Source organism: Pinus tabuliformis, chromosome 7, assembly GCF_031772625.1.
Source record: "Pinus tabuliformis cultivar Carrire ecotype Pingquan chromosome 7, CPIR1, whole genome shotgun sequence".
Lineage (NCBI taxonomy): Eukaryota > Viridiplantae > Streptophyta > Pinopsida > Pinales > Pinaceae > Pinus > Pinus tabuliformis.
Genome location: NC_142293.1, coordinates 1,775,501,579 through 1,775,527,148, shown reverse-complemented (window position 1 = coordinate 1,775,527,148; position 25,570 = coordinate 1,775,501,579). Strand labels below are relative to the sequence as shown.

Below are 25,570 nucleotides of genomic sequence, written 5' to 3'. Positions count from 1 at the left end.
TCACTGGCACCAGAATATTTTTGCAAGTGAAATAGACTATTGGGGCCGAGTCTCCGCCTTTTGTTTGCATTCGGGTGTTGGAGTGAAATTCCGTTCTACCGCCAAGAATCTCAATCTGAGATTTCAAGAACAAAACCAGGGGGCTTATAAAGAGAGAGGGAAAGGGAATTTTTTTTTTTGAATGCAAGAGGGAGCGCGCATTAATAATAAGATCACATAATATGTAGCACAATATTTGGTGGAGGCAGAAATGATGCGCTGAGCCCTTTTAAAAGATATTGTATAGCGTGTGCATTGAATGATTTTCATTGGTATCTATGCACATTTTTATTGTATACTGGCAGAAGTTTTTTTCTTTCTATCAGCAAAATTATTTTTTTACAGAATGCATTCAATCATCTCTATGGTAGGAATAGTTCTCATTGGCAAGGAGAACTATCCTGAATGGTCCCGGATGATAAAAAACACCCTCATCTTCAATGAGTTATGGAAAGGAGTGTGTGTCGGAGAAGGAGAAAATGACCCAATACAACCTACCTCAGAGAAAGAGCTCGTCATTTGGGAAAACAAGAACAACAAAGCTTATGCATTAATTGCAACATCTGTAAATGAAGAGGTGAGTCGCCATATTTCGTCATATTCAACTGCCTTTGAAGCCCTACAAAAGCTGAAAGAACTCTATGACTCACATTCTGCACTTGAAGTTGTCCAACTCATGATTAAACTCTTCACTCTTGAACTGCAAAATAATGATCCTCTTGCTCTTGCATCTGAAGTAAAGTCTATAATGCATGATATCAAATCCACTAAGGTTGAATTGGATATTCCTCTTATTGCTTTTCTCAAGGCACTTTATCCTACTTACTCCAATTATCTTGAGTCATTGCAAGCAAATGGAAATCTTAAAGATATAACCTTTGAATCTCTTGTGAAAAAGTTTGCTGAAAGAGAGAAAGCTTTCAGAAATAAGACAACCCCTGAATCTTCTGAAGAGACTGTGTGCCTTGCTCATAAAGAAAAGCATCCTGCTCAAGATTCTACAAGAGGAAGAGGTGGATGAAGAGGAAGAGGAAGATATTTCAGAGGCAGGGGGGGCAGACATTCTCAAGGAGAAAAGGCAGACTTACATTGCATTCGCTGCAAAAGAAATGGATCACATGATGCCTCTACATGCAAGCTTCCATGGAACAAAATTGAGCAGAAAAGAAACCAACAGAAAGGTAAAACTGATGATACAGACAAAGGTAAAGCACCTGAATCCGCTCACTATATTGAGGCACAATGTAACATTGGAGTAAATGAAGATTTGCTTAATGCTTCACTTGCTTCTTCGAAAAATGATTGGTTGCTTGATTCAGGAGCAACCTGTCACATGACTCATAGAAAAGATTTTTTTGAAGATTTCACTGACAATGTTGATGGAGCAGTATACTTTGCAGATTAGTCAAAAATCAAGCCATCAGGGCTTGGCACAATCAGTCTTAAACTGCCTGGTCTTCCAGACTTTCTTCTGGATCATGTTCTATATCTCTCACAACTCAAAAGAAACTTGCTGTCCTTGGTCCACATCCACCAGCAAGGTCACTCCATCCATATGTTTGATGGAAAGCTTGAGGTAAGAAAATCATCTGACCACTCACTTGTCATGAGGGGAATAGAAGAAGAAAGGCTTCTCAAACTGCAAGGAGCCCCTGCTCATGCACAACATTTCTCATATATTTCTTATCATGAAGAAGGTACACTTCCATCAATTTTATTATGGCATGCTAGATTTGGACATTTAAACTATGACAGTCTCCGCTTATTGAAGAAAAATGGTGTTGCTGGTTTGCCTACAATTCCTAGGAAACATAAGCAATGTGATGCTTGCATTCTAGGAAAGCATAGCAAACAGTCTTTTCATGATTCACATTCAAGAGCACATAGGAAGTTTGAACTCATTCATTCAAATTTATGTGGTCCAATGCCTATTCCTTCTGCAAATGGAAATAAATATATCATGACATTTATTGATGATTGCACCAGAATGTGTTGGGTTTATTTATTGAAGAACAAATCTGATGCCTTTCAAACATTCAAGAATTTTCATAAATGGATTGAAAATGATGCACAATCTCATATTGGGTCTATTCGCACTGATAATGGAAAAGAATATACATCAAATGAATTTGAAAACTATCTTCGCCAACATGGGATCAAACATCAAACAACTGTGCCTTATAATCCCCAATAGAATGGTGTAGCTGAAAGAATGAATAGAACAATCTGGAATATGGTACGATCCATGCTTTTATTAAAAAATGTAAAGATAATGTTTTGGGCTGATGCTGTTCTATGTGCTGCATATATAAAAAATAGATGTCCATCTAATGCTATAAAAAACAAGACTCCTTATGAATTGTGGTATGGACATGTTCCTTCGATAAAACATCTCAGGATCTTTGGTTCCACCTGTTATGCTTTGATACCAAAGGTACATAGAAACAAACTTGGTGCTAGAAGTCGTAAGTGTATCTTCCTGGGATATTCAAACACCTCCAAAGCATACCGCCTCTATGATGAAGTAAATAAAAAGTTTGTTGTATCTAGAGATGTAATTTTTCTTGAATCATCCAAATCTGACAATGTTGTTGAGTGGCAACTTGATTGCTTGGATAGATTCGCAAAAACAAAATCATTTCAGGAATTTGATAATCATATTCCACATCTTGAAGGGGGGATTCCTATACTAGATCAACATGTGGAATCTTCTTCTGAAGAACACTCTCCCCTGACTGAAACTCCAACAACGGATGATGCTTTAAGTGATGTAATTGATAGAATTGGGAGACTCAATCTTGATTCAGTCCCAACTCAATCAACAGAGCATCCTGGACCATCTCAGAAAGGTCCCCCAAAGTGGCTGACAAAGACACTTGAAAGTGTTCATCCTGATGAAATTGGAAAAACAGGAACCAGAAATTCAAACCGACAAAATGGAGGTGATGTAGATGACTCTAATTCACCTGTTGATATGGATGTTTCTTATGATTGTGAATTGAACTTGTCTACAGATTTTGAACCAACTTCCTTCAAAGAAGCTACTTCTCATGATAAATGGAAAGAAGCGATGCAAAAAGAGTATGATGCCCTAAAAAAGAACGGCACTTGGAAGCTGGTTGATCCTCCATTTGGAACCAAACCAATTGGCTGCAAGTGGGTCTACAAGAACAAGTACAAAGCTGACGGCTCACTTGAAAAGCAGAGAGCTAGGCTTGTGGCAAAAGGTTTTGCACAGAAGGAAGGGGTCGATTATGAGGAGACTTTTGTCCCCACAACAAAATGGGCCACCATCCAGACACTCTTTGCACTAGCAGCTCAGAACGGTTGGAAAGTCCATCAAATGGATGTAAAAACTGCCTTCTTGAATGGAGATCTAAAAGAGAATGTTTTTATGTCCTAGCCTGAAGGATTTGCTGTGAAAGGACATGAACATAAAGTATGCAAACTTGTGAAGTCCTTGTATGGCCTCAAACAAGCATCGCGAGCCTGGTATGAAAAACTAACTGAGCATCTTCTGAAACTCAACTTCAATCATTTTGATCTTGATGATGCAACTTTATTTGTCAAGAAAGTTGGCAAAACAGTTGTATATCTTGTGGTATATGTAGATGATCTTTTAATAACAGGGAACAATGAAAGCTACATTGCATCCATAAAGAAGGAATTCAGGAAAAGTTTTGAAATGACTGATTTGGGCTATGTTCATTACTATCTTGTCATTGAAGTAACCCAACATCCAAAATCCATATTTCTTTCTCAAAAAAAATACATTGGAGATTTGTTAAACAGATTTGGCATGACAGAGTGCAATCCTCTTTCTACTCCAATGGAACAAAACTTAAAGCTCACATCTATTAAAGGAAAGGAATTTGAGGATGCAACAAAGTATAGACAGCTTGTAGGAAGTCTCATCTAACTCACTACTATCGGACCAGACATTTCATTTGCTGTTGGAATCCTCTCCAGGTTTATACAAAAGCCTTGTGAGGGACATTGGTCTGCTGCAAAAAGGGTTCTAAGGTACTTGAAGGGAACTCAAGACCTTGGAATCAAGTATACACAGGTGGATGACTTCAGCTTGATTGGATACTCTGATTCAGACTTCAATGGAGACAAACAAACTGGGGTATCTACTTCAGGATATGCTATGAGTCTTGGATCAAGCGCTGTCTCCTGGAGATCACACAAACAATCAGTTCCAACAGATTCCACAACAGAAGCAGAATACGTGGCAGCAGCTGAAGCAACAAAAGAAATTGTGTGGCTCAGGAAAATACTTGAAGATTTGCAGGTAAAACAAGTACAATCAACTCCACTCATGATTGACAACACCTCTGCAATAAACTTGGCCAAGAACCCAAAGTTCCATGATCGTACAAAGCACATCAATACTAAATATCATCTAATCCGACATCATGTTGAGGCCAAAACAATCCATCTTCGTCATTGTTCCACAAATGAGCAAATTGCAAACATCTTCACTAAAGCGCTTGGAAGAGAAAAGCTTGAAAGATTCAGAACGATGCTTGGACTCACCAACATCCCTTCAGATTAAGGGGGGGAATGTTGACACCTAATCCTCTGCGATTGGGTGAATTTGTGTAAATAGTTAAATTAGGAATGTGAACAGTCATCAGGAGATGAACTGAGCAGTCACATCCTTTGTATATAACAATACCTACCTAATGAAATAAATCGAATCAGTTTTCTGCCAAACTGGAGTTACTCCTGGCCTGACAACAATCAAGTTAACCTTATTTTAATAAAATTTTCTTTTATACTAGTTTAAAATGATCAGTCTTCTCTTCAATTTCTAAATATTTAACTGATTTTCATCCATATTCATCCATATATTAAGATATAATATTAATTAGAATTCATATTAAGCTATATAAAGCAATTGGCCAAAATACTTTTATTATTATTATTATTATTATTTTTTATTTATTTATTTTATTTTAATGGATAAAATGTTTGAAGTAATTAAATTATTTTACATTTTCGTTCCTTTTTAGTTATATTTTTTTGTCAATTTTCCCTCAAAGCTAATAAGAATTACAATTTTTAGTTATATACTCTATATAACACTAAAAAATACAATTTAAACAATAATTATTCTATATATATATATATAGAGAGAGAGAGAGAGAGAGATGCAATGTCTTTTTCCAAATTTTGCATTGTAAAAAAAGTTTGCACTAGAAGAAATTTGGTCCCTCTAGAACCATGTTGAATCCTTTCTAAAACTAAATATTACATCTACGAAAGTGAGAAAATTTTCTTGACCATAAACTGAATGGAATAAAAACAAATCTAAAATCTTAAATGCATACCCCAAATGAGTGATCACTTTTTAATCAATTTATTCCAACAACACAACACATCTTTGTTTTCCATATTTGCTTTTATTCAATCCCTGTCCCACAACATCTCAATAGATTTTTTGTTTTTTTCGAGATCTACTTTTTATGCCATTCATACTCCACAGTCTAGAATTTCACATATTATAATTAAGATCACTATATATAATTGAATTTAAGCATATGAGGAATATAATTAAAGATTAATGACCCACATCTTTGAATTCGAACATATCAAGAATATAATTACATATTAAAATTGCAAAATGGAATTTTTTTTTTTTTTTTTATAATAAAATAAGAAAACAAAAATCCAACATATTACCAATTTTTCACGTTTACTTTCCATCCCACTTTAAAAATCACACCACAATAAACATAAACTTTAAATTCTTACATCCCACTCCCACAAACTTCTTTTTCACACTTTCTTTAATTTCCCGCTGTTCATGATTTCTTCACATGGGAAGATCTTTCTTTTGTGGCCGACCACGGATCAACACATCCTTTCTTTTTTAATTCAATTATTTCTTGTGGACGGCAACGGAAGTGCCGTTCAATTAATTTTTTTTAATTCAATTAATCTTACTTCCCCACTCCCCATTCGGGGAGAGTTAACGACCCTGCCATTGGACATTAAATGCCCAGCTACATGTGCCCTCGGTAGCCCGACACACCATTATTTTTTTTAATCTAATCACTACGTACGTGTGTTATCCGGCTATCGAGAACGCATGTAACCGGACATTTAATGCCCAATGACAAGCTCGTTAGCTCTTGCCCTCCCCATTCACACTTTCTTTTCGAGAAACCCTATACTGACGAAAAAAAACCCTATACCGACTTTCTTGCGGTGTGGACCACCACGGATCAGCATATCCTTTTATTCAATTCATACCCCCACACTTCAAAAATTTCTCTACATTTTCTTCGAATATCATAATGACAACTTATTGCCACTTTTCACGTACAATTGAGTTATTTTTAATTAAATATAATAACTATTTTTAATACAATTGAGCTATTTTTAATGAAGGATAATCCATAGTCAAAGGCAAATGACAACATACAAATCTAACCACTCTTCTCAATAATAATTGATCGACCATTTTACTGTTGTTTTTCTATCCAATTGTCCAAAGCACGACACAACATGTTTTTCTATCCAATTGTCCAAAGCACGACACAACACACCTCAGCGTTGAAAGTCCGGCAGCACTCCACAGTGGAGAGCAGTGACCCGCATCAATACGCATGTAACTGTGGACAACTGGACTCCATGTTAAATGTTGGCCCGAGTTGTCACTATTTTATCGGCACATATAATGAAGCCTCAAGGGCAAAATCTACCCATTCTTTCTTCGTAATGGATCCATCATACGAAGAAAATCTATGTGGGTGTAACATAATGCTTCTCAAGTATGGAGAAGTATGATGCGAGAGTTGTAATGAAAATTGAAAAGACTAAGAAATACGTTTACTAAATGTTTTTATCAAAGTTATAGAAGTTTTTGGGTACAATATAAAAAAAATTAATTATTATTTTAAATATATAATTTTTTTGTTTATGAGAAAGTGTTTTATGGAGAAATGGTATAATTTTATTTTTTTTTAATATTAATATGTTATTATTTTTTAATATTAATATGTTATTATTTTTTAATATTAATATATTATTTATTTTATAGGCTTGTGTTAAAGTATAATATTTCATATTAACTAAATTATTTAGATATTTAGTTACCACTCATTATTTTTCAGAAAATATTTTTAGATACTATTAATCAAAATATTTTTATAATATTTATTCAATGCTTGATAGTAAATGCTATTAAATAGTTGAACGATGTAGCCCTTTACACGTTTTAATTAAGTTAAATTGGCAATAGCCATTATGGAGAGCATAATGTGCAAAATGATGACATGACACTTGAAAATAGCAACCCATGACAATTGCAATACATGATTTATGCACACTGATTTTGGGAAAATAGGTGACATGTGGTAGTACACACCACGAGGTGTGACATGAAGTACAAAAACCACATCATGCTCAAGTCATGTATCCATAATGTATCGTTTAAAAGCCATGGTTATGTTCTCTTCCCAAATTTTTTCTCTCTGATGAGAATTGGTCTATGAATTGTTGGCAATTTGATTGAATCGAAACAAAATACAAACAATTTCCATAATACTCAGCTTTCTAATTTTCCTAGTCTACATGATTTTAGAAGCTTTGTTACCAATATCCATTCGTCCTTCTGGTTCTGCAAAGTTCCAACTAGATTTCTACCCTGGTTATCAAAACTGTGGTAAGATGCATTTTATTGGAACTGTGAAGTAGGAACCATGAGTATGGGTCCTTTCTGGTTGAAACGTGTAATTGTGGCATGGGCCAGAACAACTCATCATAGGGACACACCATTTTAAATGAACTTCACATAACACTCAGCATGATGGCATTCGTGGGACATTAGTTTTAAACATTAACACGAGTAATTAAGAGTAATGAACTTTAGTGTAGTTAACTTCTACATTGGGGTTCATTTAACATTTAAATGAAATTAACATTCATATATGTTCAACAAAGATTCAACTATTAACCATCTTTTCAGCTCTTAATAGTAAGTACTATCGAAATCCTAAGCATTTCTATCAAAGAAATTGTGAAATGATCTTGTATTTACTTGGTATTCTTTGTTCATACTCTAGAGTTCTCACATTGTTACATTTTTTTAAATTTATATAGTGGGAAAACCTATCATTACTTAGTTATCAAAATTGGTTGCTATTTATGATGTAGGCTAACTCATCATTATTATTCAAGGAAAACCATACCATCTAGAAAGACTTGATAGTGGTCCATAAGAGGGCAAGATTTCACTTCTGCCAAATCCTTTTAGGTCTTGGGTTGTTAATCTCTTTCCTTATGTTTGAGAAAGGAAAACTCTTAACCAAGCAAAAACAATGTTATGTTATACTCCAAAATATTACTTGTTTCAAACATATGCTAATGCTTTAATAGACAAATGCAAAAGTCAAATGATGTCCTGAATCTCTATAAAAAATGCCATTTAAATGAGCTTTCCAAATTCAATCACATGATTAATAAAATTGGTAAACCCACAAAATATCTTAATGAAAATCTTGTAATGTATAAAGTTCTTATTAAAATCTCACTTGAAGTTAAAGTATTGAAAAGGTTGTTATATGAAAATCTTGATAACGAATGGTTATATTGATTTCATAGTTATTATAATCTATTGAAGATGGATTATAATTTTTTTTATAATTATGAAAAAATTAGGAGAGAAATCTTAATGTCACAAGTTATTATTTTGGTTGGTTGATTATTGACTAATATAAGTTTATTTTTATTTTGAATCTATCAAATTTTTAAAGGGATTAAATTTCTCAAAATACAAACATCATTTTTAAGATAAAACTTGAGGTAAGATTTGCATCTCAAGTAATTTGATTCCTCACTTAATACATTTGAAGTTAAAATGAATCTATACTAAATCTTTATAATACTATTTATATTTTATATAAATTTCAACACAAAGTTATGAAATAAGATAATTATAAATATAATTATCATCATTCTAATTTATATGATAGGATGAATATATAATTTACAACTTATTTTTTTTAGTGTGGTTAATGTATATTGAATGGTGGTGCTATGCTAATGGAGATGTCTCGCCTGATCCACCTGAAAAAATCACATCTTGATTACTTATTGATAGAGCCTAAATAAATTGACCCCATAACCTCCCATTAACAAAGTGTTTAATGATAAAAATCCTAAAAACTACAACTTATATATAAATCCATATTACACATAACTACATAAATATATAAACAATATTTTTCTTTAATATATATAAAATTCATAAAAAAAAATTAGCGTAAATATTAAATTTTTGTGTGATTATTAACTAAATATAAATATAAACTTTTCAAATATTTATAATTATGAATATGATTTATCATTATTAATAATTTTTATAAAATTATTAACAAAAACAATATAAAAAATTAAATTTAACAGTCTTACACTTTTTATTACAACAAAAACTTTATTCATTCACTTACTGCAATATCTTCCTCGCGATGTATATAATATAAATCTGAATGAAGTATTATTATTAGAAAAACCTGTTTACTCCTCGATTGAAGATAAATTCTCGTCCATTATTTACTCGATTCAATTTAAATTCTCATTAGGCACATGTTTTTATCATTGTATTAGGTTTGAAGAGTAGATACTCCTCAACCATTCTCCCCTGGGCCCATTAGGATAAGGTTTAAAGAATAGACACCTCCTCATCAATTAAAAAATAAAAATCTCATCATCTATATAAAAAATAAAAATAAAATCTCGACTTTTCCTCTCTAAGTGTAGTTTAAAAACAAATATAATATTAATAATTAATAATTTTATATTTTAATAATTCATAGTTGGTTTGAGACAGGAACGTACTAATTGACCACAAGTCATCGCTAGATTCCATCGATTTTCCGATTTTCCTTTGTGATAGTTGTTATAATATTTACAACTCATGCCCCCTTCGCTCATGCAATTGAATTGTGGTTAGCATGTTATTGTAACGTCATATTAACATTAAGTATTCTGTTATCATTTTTCAAGGAAAGCCAAGCACAGGACTCTGGTTTTATCATCATTTCATTTCTGTGTGTTCAAGGAGAGAAATGGCCGGAACCAAATGCTCTTGTTGCAACCGCTTCTGCTGCCTTTCTTTCTCTGCATCAGATGAAGAAGGCAAGATCATCCCGCTTCAGCAGGTCCTCGGAGCTTGCCTTTTGCAATTGATAATACAACAGGTACAATGTTTTTATAGCATAATACAAGAGGTACAATGTTTTTATTTATGTTTCTGAATATTATTAATAAAAATGCAGTCAATTTCACACAAGACCCTTCGGCTTCTACATTTGACGGCCATCAGAGCATGGTTCTGCAAATGATAATACTGATGCTGCTTGTGATTGTGCAGAAACTCTTCCAGGACCTCCCAAGCGCAGTGAAGCTCCAATCCCTGGATCTTCTAATGTTGTAACTCCAAGGAAAGATGAGATAGAACAACATGTCGATCCCAATCTCGATGTTTCGAGAAGCCATCAGTGCGATAAAGCTCCACTCTCCGAATCTCAGAATATTCTACGGAAATTTGAGGGAGAAGGACAAGATCATCCCCGTTCAATAGGTCCTCCGAATAGACAATTGGCGGCCATCAATGCTTGTTTCTGCAAATGATAATACTAATGTTGATGGCGATTGTGTGTCCGTGTAGGAACTCATTCAGTACCTCCCAAGAACTCCGAAGCTCCAAAATGTGAGGTAGAACATCTGGAAGCCAATCTCAATGTTTCAGGCCCACCCCATCAGTGCGATAAAGCTCAAGCCTCTGCATCTCCGAATATTTTACAGAAATCTGAGGATGAAAATATGAATGTCAATAAAAATGTTTCAAGAGACCCCGTGTCATGCCCCCAAGCCTACGGTGGTCTTTCAACCGTGCCGGCGAGGTGCGGCACCACCGAACACTTTCTTTTTAACAATACTCGTGCACATGGACTACGCCTAATTCACTTGTCCTTACTTAGTTTGTGTTTCGCAACCAAGTAAAATGCATTTATCCTTTATACTTAATGAAGCCCATACTCATTCATTATCCATATGCAATTAACCAAGAACATCAACAATTGCAAACAAGTATAAAGGGAGGGGCAACTCCCGAACAGTCTGCCCAACAATAATATATTATAACAGTTCTTCAATAATACATCATCAAGTATACTTGGAAAAACTCCAAGTCTATACTTAGAATAATTTACAATCAAGGCATAGACAGCCTTTACAATACATGTGCTAACTTCATACGGTAGGAGGGTGCTCACCCGAGACACCAAGAACTCCACCTCTAAGTTCTGCACAAAACTGCTCTTCGGAATCCACCAATACACGACACTCCTTGCCAACCTTCAACCGAGATAATCTGCGCACTTCCTAAGTCCAATGCGCATGAGATATGCGCATTCACTTTACCCCTTACTGCGCGCTTCCTTCTCTTGTGTGAAGGTCTTGAGCGAATGTCGATTGTCAAATGAACTCCTTTCATCTTTTATTTATATGCATCAAATGTGTATGTTAAGGGGGGGTGTGCAGCCCCATGGCCGACCCCCACATCAACGCATATATGCCCAATGAACAGTCCTTGCAAGTCGGCTTGCAAGTTATCCACCAACGCATATAAATTTTCGCTCGAATGACACTTAGTCATTTTTATGTGCGTCCCTATCGTCGCACTTACGTTGCATTTTTACCGTCGCTCCGTCGCATTGTGTGTTCGTGCATCCGCCCGCGTGCCCGACCTCACCCGGCGCCCGTCGCAACCGAGGCTCGAAGGCCTTACATCCTCCTCCACTCGAAATCATTGTCATCCTCGACAACATACCATCTCGGTAGCCATCCACCAAGATCAATACCCATGATGTCAACTCTCCTCACATATGGCAAACATCCTTGCAACATATGTAGGACTCCATCTCCACCATGTCCTATCTTAGCAACCAACTGTCACCAAGATATTCCATACTAATGTATGTCATATATCAGATGTCCACGATCATCGACCACCCTGTCACAATCTCCTCAAGCTGCTCTCCACCATGGAAGGTTGATCCTTCCAACTCAAGCCACATGTCCACCGCAACAATGTGTCAACTCCATCATCTCATCACCTCCATGTGCAAAACTGCCCATGATATATCAACAAGTGCTAACACACCTCAACCATGTGCCAACATCTCATCTCAACAATATGTCATATATCGGAACATCTCAATCCATGATGATCAACCATCATGTCACAATCTCTACATGCTGCTCCATCGTGGAAGGCTGGTCCCTCCATCCAAGCTGCCTGCTCACTGCAACATATCGTGTCGACCTCATCATGTGTCGTCCTCATGTGAACTGCTGCCATGATACTCCAACACAATGCTAACATATCTCTGCACACTGTTAACCCTCATGTTTGAACTAGTTGGGTGATCAGTCCAACTGTCACGCTCAAACTATGAGAATGCACATCCTCATGCTACCATCAGTTGGTTCTCAAAACATCCTGTCACATCCTGAACTCGATCAAGAATCCATATATATAAGTAAACCATGCTCAGGTCCATGAAGTAGTCCTCATCTCAACCACAACATGTCATCCATGATGTTTGGTGTCAATGTGCTACATGAAATTAGCCACATTTATCCCAACATCATCCATATGTGTGCCTCCTCCATATGAAGAGACCATCTCATCAAACTCCAACTCTCGGTATGCCACATCCAAGTCCATGAAGCTACTTCCATTACATTTGCAATGTGTCAACCCTCAAGTCTCCATAGAAACAAGTATACACCTGCCTCATCTATCCATGTGCTGCTCATGATCATAGATCAATCAGCTCCCATGTCAAAAGGTAGTTGAGTCTCGGATCAATTCATGCCCCAAGTGTAGCCACCAAGGCATCATCATCATTGAAAGTGTCTCATATCGATCCTCCACATCAAGTCACTCTTCCAAGCCATGCCCATACATGTACTTTGAAAGTATGCATCCCATACTGCATCAAAGTCTCTGACCTCAGCTCCTCAATGCATCAAATCCTCTAAGTCCACCATGTATGAAGTCCCCAAAGTCACAACAATCTCATGTCATCATGAGCTCCACAAGTCATCCCCAACCAACACTCTAGCAAGCATACAAGTCTCAGCCCAAAGGTCCCTGCAAGATGCCTCAGCTCTCCATGTAGTAGGAATGCTCCATAGTCCGCTCACAACTCCATCCAAGTTCATGGTCTTGTTGCACAAGAGTGTACAACCTCTCCATCGGCTCATAAGTGATAAGTCCCCATGTCACATCAGCAAATCCATCTGCACAACATTCCTGCCTTGGCACTCCTCATTGGATGCCCATAAGTGACACCTCTACAAGTGCTCCACATAATGTCCCTGCATAAGACTGCCATGCTCCATGTCTTCAAGTCCCCAACCTAATGTCCATGACTAAGCTGTCCATGTAGTCCAACCAAGTAGACACATCACAACATCTGGCCATCTCATCCAAGTCTTCGATCTTCGGTTTAGTGAACTCGGTCACCCAACCATCTCATCATTATGTCATGAGTCCCTTCATCATAGCTCCTCCACCAAAGTGTCCATTAAGACTCGCTCTTGGTCTCGGCCATGAGAAGTCCACCCAAAACATCACAAGTGTGTGCCCTCCTCATTCTGCCCATGAGTCATGCCGGGCACTTAGCCAATTCTTCATGTGGCTAAAGCATGACCCAATCCTCCACAACGATCATCAAGTTCCACCCTTGTCCCAGGTCCTTGCACCTTTCATCACCCCAACAAGCCCTGCAACGGTTGATAATCCTTGCTTCTCCATACAAAGTTCCATCATAGTCATCCATGGTAAGATGTCCTCTTGCCTTGGCAAACTGGCTTTGCCCTTTCCTGCACATGATCCATCTACCAAATGCCCAAATGAAACACAAGTATCAATACTTACTTCATTATCATGAGGCTCCTCCTCATTCATCCATGTTGACAAACTGCACGATCCTGGCTTAACTTGATCATCCTCAAGTTCATCCTCCATCATGGTCATGTCTGCAACATCTTCAATCATCATCACTTCCTCTTCCTTGATAGCACAATCTGCAACTTCACCTTGCTCCATTGTCCAACCAAGTTGAAGAAGCTCTCCTTCAACATTCTTTTCCAAGACTTCAAGTTCTTTTCGGATCTGGGGCTTCTCTTCCTTCAACCTTTTCAACCTGTATAAGGTAAGCAAGAGCTTCCCTTCACCTTCTCCCAAACTTGCCATGCCTTGTACTTCGTCTTCCCCGGTTCGTACTTTGTTTGGTCCACAGACGCCCAAACCGTGTATACCTGCCCACACGCAGTCCCACTTGCCCATCTGACAAGTGCCCAAATCGTATGACCAGCACGTAGTACCGCCTGCCCAACTCTACGACACCCGGTTCCAACCTTTACCAGCTTCACCAAGTTCCTTGCAACCGTGAACCGGCCCTTGTTCCACTTCGTGTGAAACGACTTCCTTCACCTGCAAGTACCCTTGTCACTGTCACGAGCAACCCTGCTCAACCTGTCAAATTTCCAAGTGTATACACACTTGCTTCGCCCAACTTCCTGCAAGACTTCTCCAAGTCTTCAGACATGCTCTGATACCAACTTCACTTCGGTGAAGTTGTGTAGCAGCTTCAATACTCGGATCAGCTGCTCTAATATCAACTGTCACGCCCCCAAGCCTACGATGGTCTTTCAACCGTGCCGGCGAGGTGTGGCACCACCGAACACTTTCTTTTTAACAATACTCGTGCACATAGACTACGCCTAATTCACTTGTCCTTACTTAGTTTGTGTTTCGCAACCAAGTAAAATGCATTTATCCTTTATACTTAATGAAGCCCATACTCATTCATTATCCATATGCAATTAACCAAGAACATCAACAATTCCAAACAAGTATAAAGGGAGGGGCAACTCCCGAACAGTCTGCCCAACAATAATATATTATATCAGTTCCTTCAATAATACATCATCAAGTATACTTAACAAAACTCCAAGTCTATACTTAGAATAATTTACAATCAAGGCATAGACAACCTTTACAATACATGTGCTAACTTCATCCGGTAGGAGGGTGCTCACCCGAGACACCAAAAACTCCACCTCTAAGTTCTGCACAAAACTGCTCTTCGGAATCCACCAATATACGGCACTCCTTGCCAACCTTCAACCGAGATAATCTGCGCACTTCTTAAGTCCAATGCGCATGAGATATGCACATTCACTTTACCCCATACTGCGCACTTCCTTCTCTTGTGCGAAGGCCTTGAGCGAATGTCGAATGTCAAATGAACTCTCTTCATCTTTTACTTATATGCATCAAATGTGTATGTTAAGGGGGGGCGTGCAGCCTTATGGCCGACCCCCATATCAACGCATATATGCCCAATGAACAGTCCTTGCAAGTCGGCTTGCAAGTTATCCACCCACGCATATAAACTTTCGCTCGAATGACACTTAGTCATTTTTATGTGCGTTCCTATCGTCGCACTTACGTCGCATTTTTACCGTCGCTCCGTCGCATTGTGTGTTCGTGCATTCGCCCGCGTGCCTACCCGCTCGCCCTTGTGCCCGACCTCACTCGCGCCCGTCGCAACCGAGGCTCGAAGGCCTTACACCCCGGGTACAATGAAACTCCACGCACTGCCTCCAGTGAAGCAAGTAAACACGATATGCGCACTAAAGCTTCAATCTCTGTATCTTCTAATGCTGTTCCAAAGAAATATGAGGTACAACATGTGGATGCCAATCTCAAAGCGCACCAGGGCAATAAAGATCCATCGCCCTCTCAATCTTTTAATGTTCCACAAAAATCTGAGGGAGAAAATGTGAATATCAACATGCTGTGTCTATATATATATATATATATATATCAGGTGAAATGCACACGAAGCCTATGGTTTATACCCAAACATAGAAAAGAAGTGTTTTTCATGGAATTTCATTGCTTGATTGCAGATTCTTCCTATCGTCAAAAAACAAAGCCCATCTGAGTGAGATTAGACAAAAGTTAAATAACACATACATGCAAATTAATCTCGAAATCGGTTTTCGTGTTTTAACTGTCATCGAGTCTAAGGGGATATCCCCTCTGTCGAAAAAATTTCCAAAAGATGCTGGTAAATATAATTTATCTAATTTTAAAGTTTATTATTAATATTATTTCAATATGAATAAACTTTATGGATCTGATGTTGAATATTGTCGCAACAGTTGGAATGGAGAAGTCAATTGCAGAGGTTCTTGATCTTTTGGAATGTGAAAGTGACCAGAAAGCTGTCACGGTTATCCTCCATGGTTTCGGAGGGATGGGGAAGACCACCCTCGCAGATGCGGTGTTTTCACATGTTGGAGGATGTAGATATTCTCACGTTCTACTGTTTGAAAATATAGACTCTAAACCTAATATAATAGAGTTGCAAAAAAAGATATTGGAAGATTTGATGGGACCTGAAGAGCCTGTTCCAGATATTAGAAAGTATCAGGATGGTCAGCGAGAGTTGGGAGGAAGGCTAGAGAAAATTGAGGCATTCATTTATATTGACAATGTTTTGGAGGGAGCTGCGCTTAAACAACTTTTGCCACAGGATATGAGTACAGCGAAAAAGGTGAGGCTCCTCCTTACTGCGCGTAACGAAAATGTGAAGAATGCATGCCCAAGGCCGTGTACAGAACCCAAAATCTATAAGATGGAGGGCATTCAGCATCAAGAAGCATTGATTATTTTAAACAGGGAAATAAAGGATGGAATAAATGATAGTCAATTCAATGACATCATACACAGATGTGGCGGAAGGCTGGAGCTAACCAGCTATATATTGGGTATTTAATATTCTCAGAGCAGCACGCCATTTAGCCCGATAACACGGGAGCGGGCAAATATTATTTAATGTCGAATTTGCTGGCTCCGTGTTATCGCATTAAGTCGCGTACTGCTCTGAGGGCATTAAATACCCAATATATGGCTGATTAGCTCTTTCCGTGGCGAAATTCCCCTCATGTAACATTAACAGCACCATTCATTGGTCGCGCCAAAAATAAAATGGAAGCTTATACTAAACTGGTGGTATAGAAAAATAAATTGCCGAGTGAGGCCTTTGAGGAGATGAGCTACACCTTTGCCTATGATGCTTTTCCCCCTGCGTGTAAAGATCCATTTTTAGACCTCTGTTCATATTTCAAAGGATGGGCTTGGGACACAGTGGAAGACATTGTCGGAAAAGATGAACTGGAAATGTTAGAAAGCAGAGCACTTGTTACAAGAACCACAAATCACGTTGCGAGTGTACACGACGTTATCTTAGAACTTGCTCGCGAAAAGTCGAAGGAAAAGTCAGAAGGAAAGGAAGTGAGGTTGGCATTCACCAGTGCAAGCAAACTCATGGAGTTCCTCGAAGTGAAGGTAACAAATCTATGAACAGATATACATGTTTGTTTATACAGTCTCCGTTTTTATTTTAATTTAACTATACTTTTATAATGGGATGCAGGGTGCTGAAGGGATTAAAGGAATTTGGTTAAGTGACAATACAGATGCTTTGCAAATATCTGCAGCAACACTCGACTTAATGTCTAAATCATTGAGAGTTCTTTGACTTGGAGATCTGGCAAATGTGGAGGGCGAGTGCAGGGAAACAATTAAGGAGTTGCTATATTTTGAAGCGAAAGTTCGGCAGCTTCCGTTTGATGATGTGTCGAAGTTAGAGAAATTGAGGTACCTCAGTTATCAACCCAATGATGAGTTGAAGCTATCTAAGGCAAGTGATGCTATTTCCCCATTCATTTTTCCTGAAAAATTGAATCTACGTAAGAAATTGTTTTACTAGTTTTAATGAATCATACAATTGTGACGTAGCAGTTGCATAACTTGCAGATGCCTTCAAGTTTGAGGCACATGGAATTTGATGGAACATCACTTTCCCATGCCTTTCAAATGTATTCCAATGATCTTCAACAACTTGAACATTTGAGAATACTACGATTGCTCAACTTTCCTTGGTTGAAAAATCTGCCAGAAAAGCTGGGAGATCAAGTAAAAGGGTTGCATGAGCTATCTCTTTCAAACTGCAGATTTATTACGAAGCTGCCGGATTCAATTTCAAAGCTTCAGTCTTTAAGGATATTGAAAATGGACTGTTGTTCAAGTTTGACTGAGTTGCCGGTTGATTTCGGATCCTTGAGTTCTCTGCGAGAACTCCATCTAGATGGTTGCTGGAATTTAGAGGCACTTCCAGACAGTGCCGAGAAACTTTCATCATTGACATTATTGAATTTGTCAGGTTGCTCAAGCCTATTAAATCTCCCTCCCTGCGTAGGAAACTTAACACGCCTTGTTGAATTAAATTTAGATGGTTGTAAAGGTCTAGAAAGTATTCCTGAAGGCATTGGAGAGTTGAAGCTATTGCGAGCCTTGGGTGTGTCAGGGTGTTCGACTCTAACTGAACTACCCGATGGGCTTTGCAACCTCTCCTTTATCACACATCTTTCATTTGAAGGTTGTCAAAGGCTAAAGAAGCTTCCAGATCGGTTTGGTCAATTAGCAAGTCTAAAAGTGCTGCTCTTTAGATACTGTGAATCACTACAGAAGCTTCCGGAAAGTTTTGGTCAACTCAAAAATTTGGAGGTGTTGGATCTTGGATGTTGCGACGAGCTTAGAGAGCTATGCAATGACTTCCACTGCCTCTCCTCCTTGCAAATTCTACATTCTAATGGCTGCAGAAATTTAGAGAAACTCCCTTTAGATTTCCATTGCCTAAACTCCTTGCAAATTTTGGATTTGAATGGCTGCAAAAATTTAGAGAAACTCCCTTTAGATTTCCATTGCCTAGGATTTGAGTGGGTGCATCAAGCTAGAAGGAAAATCTATGGACCACGTGGTAAAGATGAACAGATTACAAGTTGTGCGCATCGAGGGAAGCAAACAGTTGGTGGACAGGTGGGCAGAAATTCAGAGAGATGGAGGTGGATCATGGTCCTTTACTGTTATTTCAGGGCAGGTGATGATACCACCCATCATTATTGATTAATACCAACATTGTTAGTGCATGCATTATGTTAACTTTTATAATAAATATGGACCATAACAACTTCACATTTTTCTTTCAGGATTTGTCAATTTCCAGGGTTGAAAAGGAGAACATAGAAAAGAGTCTTTTATTGGAACTTGATGGCCTGCTTACTAATAGACGAGGAGAGCAATTCCATCTATCTCCTCTTCCACCAAACACTCTCATCCTTGTCACGGGGAGGCTGGGGTCATCATTGAAGAGATGATAGATGAAATGCAGATAAGAGTAATTTATATTGGTCCAGATTTTGATAAGTTTTCCACCAAAGTCAAGGATAATATATTTGTTGTCGATGTGCCGACAACTCGTGCCACCCAGATGCTTGAAAAAGTGCACTTGACATTAGATTTAGCACCAGATCTAGGTTATGAATATCTTCAGATTGATACGAGGATGCAGGTGGGGGATGAATATCGCCCTTGTTGGAGATTGTTGTATGAAGCTGAAATGGAGGGATTTGTGGTAACTGTAAGAGATACCTACGGTTGAAGCAGCTTCAAGCAGAAACGTATGAAGAGAGCAGTAATATAGATTTGTTGAGAGAATTGTTTGCAGGTCGAGGGGATGAAACGGCTCCCGTGTTTCAAAAGAATGAGTCATCAGTACAACAGGTATGAATGCCTTTAACATCATTATCTCCATTAATGTATGTATATAGGTTAGGAACATCCAATGGGCGTCTGCGCCCGTGTGATGTCGCGAACTTACAATCCAGTTGAGTTAATTTTGATTACCAATTCTAATCACGTCATGTCTATCTCACTAAACCAAATTTTACCCCATTTTACAGTTTTACAAGCAATAGTAGTTATACTGAGATACTCCATCATCTGCTGTTGGGCAATTGATCCGTCGAAATTTGCATTTAGCAGGTGAGTATGTTTACACTTTAATGTTAATAATAGTGATGTTTATAATTTTTTTATATGCAAACGCTTTCCTTTATATAAAAGATTATGAATGTTTAAGAACGAAGAATTGTCGATGTTGGTTTGCTTTAAAGTGGAGGCGGGTGAAAATAAATTTATCAAACTCTGTTTAGTAATTGGACTTTGTCAAAAATGTTTTATCAAACTATTGGCAAGGGGAGGTGGATTGCCAACGAGCGGTCGCTGAGCATAGTTGAAGAGAATTTAAGAGAGGAGTGCGACACATTGGTCCAGACAATGACCGAAGATCTTGATAATGAAAGTGGGTCCCTCGCAAACCTAGACTGCTACAAATGCGGTTTGGACTGCTGGCCAGAGAGTGAAGGTGAAGATGGGCCATCTTCTGAATATAAAAGGAGCGCTTCCTTTCCCTACGCTGGCTCAACAGTTTCCACGGGAGAAGAAAAATCTATGTATTTATTGCGTAGCAGCTCAAACGCTAAAGGACAGTGACGAATTTGCTTCATCATTTGCCTTCTCTATCTCTTCCTGATCTATGGATAGTGAAATTGTTTAAGAAGCGATGGGAAATAACTATTGATGTAGGGTGATGAGTGCAAAAGTTTCAATGTCAGTGTATTTTATATTTGGTTAATTCACAAATATTATGAGTAAATTTGTTGCTCAGAGCTAGAGATAAATCAATCTATTTTATAATTTGTTAATTCATAAATATTATGAGTAAATTTGGTTGGTTAGAGGAGAGATAAACAAGATACATAAGCTGCTCTTCCACGTTAAAAATGTCTATTCATAATTTTTTTTTTCCTTTTTGTCTTTAACAATGTCCCAATCATATGTATATAAACACCAAACTTATTATATATAGATTTATGAAGATTTTACCTCATGCAAACTGAAACTTGACTTAACTTCTAATATTAGATTCTATTTGCTTGAGTAATTACTATTTCTAACACTTTTCCTCACTTATGACCTCAACCTTAACTTAATCATGACTCAACTATTGATGCTAAGTTTACAGTAAAAATTGATTCAATCATAACTTAAACATGTATGTTGGTCTAAGTCTCAGCTAAGCTTACAGTGACTCAAAACTTTTAAAATGTTGGATTTTCTTTTTCGTATCTTCCAAATTCTATACCCTCTAAACTACTTCATTCCTGGTTGCGTTTTCTTGTTGTAAGCTCCATATTCTCATTTGTTGCTTTCACAAGTTTTCTTTGGCTTCTCTTCTATTTGTTCTAAAAAACAATTTAAGCTTTCTGAGTATGTCTTCTACAACTTCCTCTTCAAATATTCGTTCACTCATGGGCTGCTACCACAACTCTTCATCTTCAAACTGTGAACTTTGCTCTGCTTCTTGCGCTTCTGATCTTCTTTCTACCATATTTCTTGATAGCAGTATTTGATCTCTTTTTTATTCCATTGTTGAAAGGTTATTCAATGCTTTCTTCTTCATCTTCAAAAAATTCCATGTCCTTTCCTACAAATTTTTCTTCATCTTCTCTTTTAGCTATAATTATAATTGGATTGCTATCATGTTTATCTGCACACTCAAAATCAAAGTTAAAAACATCTTCATTATGCTCTACAACGAGAGCTTTCTTTGGTTCTTTTTTCTTCTCTACCTCTGTCTTCTCTTCCTTTTTCTTCTCAACCTCTTCAACTGCATTGAGACTATTTTCCACTGTTATGCATTTATTGGATATTCTCATCAAAAAATCTTGAATCACTTCATTCTTTTCTTGATAGTTAGTTGTTGCTAGATTAAACATCAATTCATAAGGAGTTCCAACATTTTCTTCTAGAATACGCATTGCCTCATTAGAAGTTCAAAATTTTGCTTCATAACTTCCTGCTACAGTGGCAACTTCAACCTTTAATTCTTCATAAAAAAATGACACCTTCCATATTGCCACTATCAATCCATATTTAAAAAAGGACACCACAAATCTCATCAACATAATTTTCATCCATTCTATGCTGGGATATTTGATCATGCATGTACTTATTAACAATTTCAACTTCACCAAATTCTTCAATTGTTGTTGAATTCACGAGAGATGCACTCTTAGTTGTGCAAACCATTACTTCATATGAAAAACTCTGTTTGTCATTCTCAAACTTAAATGTTTCAACCTCTTATGCAAAAAGGCCATCATCATCTTCATGATCCACATTACAATGGAGTTCTCAAGCACTTATATGCTCTTTCTCTACTGCATACGCAAAGGTTTGAATTCTCTCTCTTCAATATTTGTTGCATCTTCTTCATCCATATGAACAAATTCTCCAATTTTTATTTTCTTCCTAGAGTCTTGCTCATTAACTCTTAGATTTGTGGCTAAATTCTCTATTGATTTTTTAACAAACTGTGACACAACTTGTTGTTGCATGTCACTTTCCTTTATACCAAATTTTGCTTCCAGGATTTTCCATTCTTTCTCAGAAGATGTAGTTTTCCTACTGTTGCAGTGGCTACAACCACCCTCCAAAATTTTGGCTCGCATGCAACTTTCGGAGCCTACCTTGGATCCTGTGATTGATCATTCATTGGTCACTTGTTGGTAAGTGAATGATCTCAAGCCCCCTCCTTGTTTTTAAGATTTGTTCATGTTCTCATATTTATGCAGTATGTGTCATGTTTGGGCATCTGTATTATTGTTTGTCATGCAAATGGAATGTTGTTATGCTTCAAGGGGAAATATTGTTCATATGGATTGTTCTCATTACATAGACATGGTTTACACTCTTGTCACAAAGGTTGTTGCGTCAAGAAGATTATGTCGTTTATGTTCTTGATGGTTTACGTTGTATCACTAAGTGTTCGTGTGTGATCATAATCAAGTTCTATCATTGTTTACATCAATCCCATTGATCTCACACTTAGCCCACTTTCCCGAGAAACCTAGCCTCATCCAGTTTTCTTAAACTGCACACTTTACTTATACAACCCTCAAACATTTTTTCATTGCCTATTGGAACTGCGCAATGCACAAAAACCCCAGCCTCTCTTGGCATCCAAAACTGCGCAGTGGTTTACTCCAATCTCCTTCCCCAGTCGGAACCCGCTATCTTCAAAAACTGCGTAGTGTTGTCCCTCAGTTGCCCAACCAGCATTGCTATCCAGAAATACTTAGAGCAGTCATGTAACCAACACTGCTCTCCAGAAATGCGTAGAGCCGTTAGGCAGCCAACACTACTCTCCATAAATAAGCAGAGCAGTTAGGCATCCAACACTACTCTCCAGAAATGCGCAGAGTAGTCGTGCAGCCAATACTACTCTCCAGAAATGCGCAGAGTAGTCAGGCAGCCAAAAATTCTCTCTAGAAATGTGCAAAGTAGACTGGTTGCCCTACATTCAGAAACTACACAGAGGTGTCCTCCAAGGGCCCATCTTGTAGTAGTGTCTTGCATCTCGAGGGTAAATATGGTAAGTAAAGAATATCTTTTGAAGTACATATCTTAGTATAGCTTAAAGGATTGCTTGTCATTGTCATATCATGATGTTTTCGATAAGATGCATGTTTGCAAGCACAAAGTCATTTCATGTGGTTCCTCTACATGTCTTACTTCATTTTCGCTTATTTGACCAGCTGTTGTCTTTGGCATGTCAATTACTATGTCATGCTTGCGACCTAGTTATGGTAATTTCGAAGGTTTGTCTTCATGTGCATGAGTCGTTTTCACTCTGTTGACATTGGTCACACTCACACACGAAGGTGTAAACATTGTTGTGCAAGTGTCGTCACGATCGTTCGAAAACATATCTCAAGTGTCACACTTGTTGCTCTTAACCCTTTAGTTAACTTCACTGAAAAATGTTGTCTTTTTGGTTTGAGGTGTCTTGTTGTCATGTCGTGCTAAGTGTGTGATCACATTGTCATGTATGCACAAGTATACTTGCTTTCACACTTAGTCAATTTTCCTAAAAATCTGTCGAACGGACAACCCTCCGTCAACCAAACCTAATCTCAGTGACCTTGCAATGCTCCCCAAAATTGCGCAGAGCTTCAGGCTGTCCTTCGAGAAGCTTGCTCTGCAAAATTCTAGAAATTAGCCAGTTGAGTGACTCCCAGAACTGTGTAGAAGTTTCCTAAGAAGCTTATCCAGTCTGCGCTTCCCGTAAGACCTCCCATCAAGTCTCCTGCTGGTCAACTGAAGAAAGAACTTGAGTTGTGACCGAGGACTATATTGACCTTAGGAATTATGCAGAGCTATCCTACCAGCCCTTCTTCCCTACTCCGCAACCAACCCAAGAATTGCGTAGAGTTGTCCTATCCTGTCCCTCTTCCCCGCTCTGCAACGAGCCCAAGAATTGCACAGAGTTGTCCTGTCCCTCCCTTCTTTCTCGCTTGGAAACCAGCTTAGAAATTGTGCAGAACTGTCGGGGCTCAAGCTGTCTCCCAGAATTGAGCAATTTTTACCAGTAGCTCCCACAACCTGACCTTGTGCTCCTTTGGAAAACTGCGCAGATTTTTTTGTCACTGCCTTCTGCTTCCACATTGTCTTCCCCAGAGAAATTGTGTAGATCCGAGTTAGATGACCTGCCCAGAGCTCCCCTAGAAAATTGCACAAATTGGCCCAACAGCTCCCTGACATCCCGCCTGGCCTTCCTCCTAGAAACTGCGCAATTCTGCCTCCTAGCTGGGTTTTTCCCAGCAGCTATCACTGTTATCCCAGATTGCCAAGATCTTTCTCCCAATGACATCTACGTAGTTTTTCCTAACAGTGCTTCAGAGCCTCACATCCTGACCTATGTTGTGATCTCCGTAGTCTCAATACCTTGTCCCTCTCTCGGTCACCTGCACCGAAATCGAAAACAATGCATCATGGTAGACTAGGAGATTTTTTGATTTGATGTAGTCTCGTCATGAGTGATTACAGGAACAAGTACATCAATGAAACATGGCGTGACGATAAACAAGATGGAGAAGAGGCACATGCTAGAAGACTTGTTTGCGGTCGAACGAACACATGAAGCACACCGAGCAAGTGAGCGAAAGGGATACATTCACATGCACAATCAAGTAAAGGCCAAGACCATCGAAGACACCACACATTCTTCCATGTGGAGGTGAAGACATGTTACACCGAGAGAATATCATCACTTAGCAGTACAATAGGTCGACATAGACACCATAGTCAACCAGTTCATGTCATCAATGTCATGTCGAGTTGTATCATGAGTTGTCTTTGCAACATCACTACTATGGGCCATACTTGTTGTAATCAATGTAATGTAAAGTGGAAGTATAAAAGACCCACATATGAAGTCGAAGAGTCATGTAAAGTCGAAAATTCATAAAAAGTCAAACAATTATGAGGGAAGTTGAACAGTCACAAGGGTCAGTTATACCCCTTTGGCTATATATACCCCCTCATTATATAAGCAAAGGACTTTCCACCTTGGCTTCTCCCACACAGCCATGAGAGTCTATGATTTGTTCTTTGAGGAGTGAGGAGTGGCTCCAATGCCCCACTACTGGGACTAGTGATGTATGGTGTATAGATGTGTCTTGG

The 25,570-nt window shown here is 38.2% G+C and overlaps 2 protein-coding genes and 1 long non-coding RNA gene across 3 annotated transcripts; all 3 read left to right on the top strand.

Moving 5' to 3' along the window:
- The first annotated feature begins 16,304 nt into the window (after nt 1-16,304).
- LOC149255447 (disease resistance protein CHL1-like) lies at nt 16,305-16,916 on the top strand. Its single transcript, XM_089455045.1, has one exon. The coding sequence runs from the start codon at nt 16,305-16,307 to the stop codon at nt 16,914-16,916; it is 612 nt and encodes a 203-aa protein (XP_089311171.1).
- A 91-nt stretch (nt 16,917-17,007) lies between these two features.
- On the top strand, nt 17,008-18,801 carry LOC149255446 (uncharacterized). Its single transcript, XM_089457230.1, has 2 exons — nt 17,008-17,488; nt 17,577-18,801. Exons 1-2 carry the CDS (start codon nt 17,192-17,194, stop codon nt 17,679-17,681), a joined length of 402 nt encoding a protein of 133 aa, XP_089313356.1. The 5' UTR covers nt 17,008-17,191; the 3' UTR covers nt 17,682-18,801.
- A 119-nt stretch (nt 18,802-18,920) lies between these two features.
- On the top strand, nt 18,921-19,602 carry LOC149255445 (uncharacterized). Its single transcript, XR_016266367.1, has 2 exons — nt 18,921-19,082; nt 19,192-19,602. It is a non-coding gene; the product is annotated as an uncharacterized LOC149255445 (long non-coding RNA).
- The last annotated feature ends 5,968 nt before the right edge of the window (nt 19,603-25,570 follow it).